Below are 4,460 nucleotides of genomic sequence, written 5' to 3'. Positions count from 1 at the left end.
AGTAAAATGTTTGCTTCCTGTTCTATTTGGTGGAATTGTAGTCACACTACTCTTCTTTCAGTTATTGCCATTTGGATTATTTAAAATCTTTTATCTTACACAACCGACTGTCCATGAGAGTCACATCAACCAGCTGAAGCTGTTCTGTGACAAAGACTACCCCAAGAAGGCACCATCTGTTAGATTACATTCAAGATTACTTCATCTCTTCCTTGCTCCATGTCAATCCATGCATAAAAGACTGTTTTTCATTGGTTGCCGTGTTGATGCAGGTTGACCCGAAGAAGTTCAGTGTGCTAGCAAAACAATTTTGACCCAGCTGAAGAAAGATATGGCAGCCGCGCAGAACCGCAAGTTGGTGCACCCTCCAGAAGGGACATTGTATGCTGGCCCATCTCCAGTTTCAACAGTAGAGATCTATATCACTCCCATGTGAATCTGAATTATACCATCCATCACACAGAAACTACGTAAAATAGAAATGCGCTTTCTAGGCCCAAAGATACAACAATTTTGCTTCACTGCTCTTCTAGCAGTAAGGCCATCACATATTACAGTTTAAAACTTCTCCCTCCGTCCCACAATATAAGAACGTTTTTCAAGCTAACATAGGTTGAAAAATGATCTTATATTGTGGAACGGAGGAAGTACGTAAGAAGGAATAGCTAAATCTTCTTCTGATGTCAAATTTTTGAATCGTTTCTTAAATCAGACCGCAGGGGCCTTTTGGTTGCCCATTCCAAATAAATTCTCAAACAATTTTGAAGCCATCGGAGGAACTGTCATCGGTACCGGGGCCATGAAATTAGCAATCTTCTCGTGGACACTGTACCTGAAAATAACATAAAGAGGTTGATAGCAATTCCATGGAAGAAAATCGACTACACCCAAAGTAAGCCTACCTTATCTTTCTGCTCTTCGAAGCACGGCGGTCAACAAGTTTTCTCTTCTTGTGCTGCTTCTTCCTCAGAGCATAAAATGCGGATTCTGCGAACATTGCAGCACCATGGTCCATCAGTGCATTCAGGGCAACAACAAAAAGAGATGTGCAGGTGAACACTAGTTGGATATGAACTAACCAGATGCCCCCGTATCACATGACTCGAGAAACTCCTTGAGAAGTTGATGATAAAATTCAGAATCATCGATGAGTTCAGGATCACCTTCCACATCTTTGCCCTGAGTTGCAACAAGGGGTGAACATATGAGACCAGGAAGGGTACTACACACCACATCCTAAATAGTCAGCGAGATAAATAACTGAGGCTACATGAAGTTTCGCCTCAATGGAAGAAATGAACTACATTAGAACACATAACACGAAATCTGAATAGAACAAATGAGAGACAAGCAAGCTTGAAATAATTTAACTAAAGAATGAAGTATTGCTCAAACCTCAACAGCAGTAGCAGGCTGTGCTGCACTCTGCAAAATGAATGAGAAGACACAAATCAATCATTATAATTACAAGTAGAAACTGAACTTGTGGCCCTTTATAATAGATGAATCTAAAATACCTCCCCAAATACACCAACATCAGATTTCCGCAGGTACATCCTGTTAATCATCCTGCTTGGGTCCCTCATATAACCAGCAACTTGGTCACTTATGTTCTGTTCTCATACAAGTACAACAGGGGAAAGCAGAGGTTTTAGCATTGTAGATATCTAGGCATGTTCCACAATAACAAAGTACTATAAGTAGTTAAATAGGCATTCAGCTAACCTGATTAAATGCGTGCAACTTTCCTTTCAGTGCAGCAGCGCCAGTTGTGACCTGTGTTTTCCTCTGCCATTTATCTATCTCAGTATTTCTGAACAGGGTTATTCTGTACAAAAACCATGATACCAAACGCTGTTTTATGTTGTATATGTGCAGAAAGTCAAGAAGAAGAAAAACAGCCCAAGCAAAATACATACAGGTGCAATTTGACAAGTTCTAGAACCGACACACCAAGTTTGGTTTTCCAGTTACTGCCTTTTTTTAACAGAAAATATCTGCTTAGTGCTTCTATATTAGTTTGTGTGTACTTATAATCATTTATCCCGTGCATGCTAAGTTAAGGATTCGCCAGTATGGTGGAACTAATTATTTTTTCTTGCTGGATGTTAGTCTCAATACAAGTTGCCAAATTCACCAACATTAATCAGGAATAGGTAGCAAATTAGCAATCCAGAAAACAATGTCTGTAAAGATGAAACCTAAAAAGAAATGAAAAAGTAGCAGCGCCACAAACAATTCGCTAACTCAAATGCATTTAAGAAACTATTATAATACAGGAGCAGGGGAGAGTTTAAATGATCGGTATTAAGCATAAAACACATTCTACTGGTATGATACGGTATAAAAGCACAAAACACATTATACTGGTATATAAGTGCAGAACTGCATAAGTGCTGATTAACAAAAGATCTGCTGCTATGCAAGACACTGTAACACATTGAAGAGTATATCCCACAGTACTTCATCAGAGTCTCTTTTAATGCAAAAGGTTACCTTGTCTGCACTTTCTGCATTTGCAACCACTCGTCATTCTCTCCAGTTGAATTAGGCAAAGCATCTGTGGTAAGTCCGGATTACCAAACGTTTCGAGGCATCTTTCAGAATGAGAGAGACTGGATTACAGTAGTACCTTTCACACCCTTTGCGGCCTGGTTCCGCTCTAGTAAAGCCTACAGGTAGTTTTGGGGAGCATATTGTGGGCAGTAAGGAAACCTGGACTAACAAATGTATAGACTATACTGTAGTGTTGAAGCAAAAAACATGAGCAGGTGCCCGAACCTCCTGCAGCTCAAGCATGGAGCCAAGAGTCTGTTTCGACGAGTCCAACAGATCAACGTATGCTTGCTCTATCTCCTTATCGTGACTGCAGAACCTTGACTTGGTGGGATCCTGCAAGAACAGAACAGTATATACATTAGAATGTGGCCTACAATCATGCATTCTTCAGAAGTAAAATCAATTACGATGAATAAATGAAGATGGATGTTACGGCCATGGGAGAGAAACAGACCTTGGGAAGCTTGTTTGAAGTGGTAAATGCCTTTTGCAGCAAGAATCTCATTTCCAGGGTCTTATCCCATAGCGCCTTCAGTAAACAGAAATTGGATGTAAAGGTTAATAGTTTGAAAGCTTAAGTACAATGAATGTGAAGGATACCTTTTGGTTTTTGACTGCCTGGCCTCTCGAGACATCATCATCCCTGTGCTGTTTCAAGGTCTGAAGAATGCTTCTGCGCGTGAAAGAAAAATGTGTGCTTATGCGGAACTAGAAGAGAAGAAATGCAAGTAAGACCATGAAGCAGATTGTAAAGTAAACCGTGTGAAAGTGAGGCATGTGGAGGACGGGTGGAAGGGAACATTACTGTTGATTGGCCTGGAGGGTGCGATACTCCTCCTCGAGCTCCCCCAGCTCACCATCATCCTCCTCTTCATGGTCGCTCTCCTCCTCATGGTCGCTCTCCTCGTCGCTCTAACCAAAGAGAGACAGGCACAAAGTAGCTAAGCAATCCAAGTATATGAACAAAAGGAAAATGAGAGGGGGTGGAGAGTTACGTCAGAGAAATCTTGGTCGCCGTCATTGGCAGCGCTCCCTGCGGGGAAGAAGCCGTCCTCTGGGTCGGAGTTGTCGTGGAGGTTGAGGTCGGAGTCGCTGCCGGAGTCGGAAGAAGCCTCCGAAAGGGGAGGAGAAGGGGAAGGTGCTGCCTTGCGGCGCTTGGGTGCGAGTGGCGCCATCTCCTCCTCGGCGGAAAGAGGAGGGGAAGCTTGCCTGACGAGACGGAAGAGGAAGGAGAGGCTTCTCTTTCAGTTGCAGGCCTCCGGAAGGGTATCCGCAAAACCCCAAAGAAGCAAGTAATCCCTGTCCAGCTCACCTCAGTCAGCCGGCAGAGCTTAGGCTGGTGCGGCGTGCGGGAGCAAGAGAGGCAACCGCCGGAGTTCTCCGGCGTCGCGGGGCAGGACGGCGCAGCCGAGCAGCGGGGTGGATGAAGCGGGGCAGGAGAAGCTAGGAAGGTGGGGCGTACGCGGGTCAAGTCAGCCGCCGATGTGCAGGCTCCGCGCTTGAGAAGGCAGCCGTCGACGTGCAGGCGCCGCGCCGCCGCCGATTGACTTCGTTAGTTCGGGAATGCAGCACCGCCAGCGCCTAGGGGTGAGGAAAGTTGGGGGTTTGAGCAATTTGCTAATCGGGTTGGGCCTATCTAAAAATATTGCTAGTTGAGTTAGGCCTATCTAAAAAATGCTAGTTGGGTTGGGCCTGGAGAATGTACAAAATGTAGTTGGGTTGGGCCTATCTACATCCAAAAGCTAGTTGGGTTGGGCTCTCGTTCTGTCCAGCGCATTGTCTGATTCCGCGAGGAAGAACCGGGAGCAACTAGTTAACGAGCGCTCCTTCGGGAACCTCGCAACAATCAGCGCCATTTGACGCGCTCTCAGCCATTTGCCACGTGTCGCGCTCGGGACGCT

General features: G+C 44.8%; 1 protein-coding gene across 1 annotated transcript; it reads right to left on the bottom strand.

The window, feature by feature from the left end:
• Positions 1-471: 471 nt before the first annotated feature.
• Positions 472-4,174, bottom strand: LOC125508678 (uncharacterized). The gene is made up of 13 exons (XM_087525919.1): positions 3,555-4,174; positions 3,365-3,471; positions 3,160-3,232; positions 3,014-3,088; positions 2,782-2,892; positions 2,633-2,672; positions 2,497-2,560; positions 1,726-1,828; positions 1,518-1,613; positions 1,396-1,425; positions 1,080-1,179; positions 903-987; positions 472-832 (listed from the first exon to the last, which is right to left on the bottom strand). Exons 1-13 carry the CDS (start codon positions 3,732-3,734, stop codon positions 709-711), a joined length of 1,188 nt encoding a protein of 395 aa, XP_087382045.1. The 5' UTR covers positions 3,735-4,174; the 3' UTR covers positions 472-708.
• Positions 4,175-4,460: the final 286 nt, after the last annotated feature.

Source organism: Triticum urartu, chromosome 5A (genome assembly GCF_056163025.1).
Source record: "Triticum urartu cultivar PI428250 chromosome 5A, HENAU_Tu73, whole genome shotgun sequence".
In the NCBI taxonomy this organism is placed as follows: domain Eukaryota; kingdom Viridiplantae; phylum Streptophyta; class Magnoliopsida; order Poales; family Poaceae; genus Triticum; species Triticum urartu.
The sequence above is the reverse complement of the archived record's forward strand: the minus strand, read 5'-3'. Positions and strand labels throughout refer to the sequence as shown.

Coding starts and splice junctions, on each gene's coding strand:
- LOC125508678 (XM_087525919.1), bottom strand. CDS start 3,734: ATGGCGCCACTCGCACCCAAGCGCCGCAAGGCAGCACCTTCCCCTTCT. Junction 1,614..1,725: donor AGTTGCACGCATTTAATCAG/GTTAGCTGAATG, acceptor GTATGAGAACAG/AACATAAGTGACCAAGTTGC. Junction 988..1,079: donor ATGTGATACGGGGGCATCTG/GTTAGTTCATAT, acceptor CAATGTTCGCAG/AATCCGCATTTTATGCTCTG.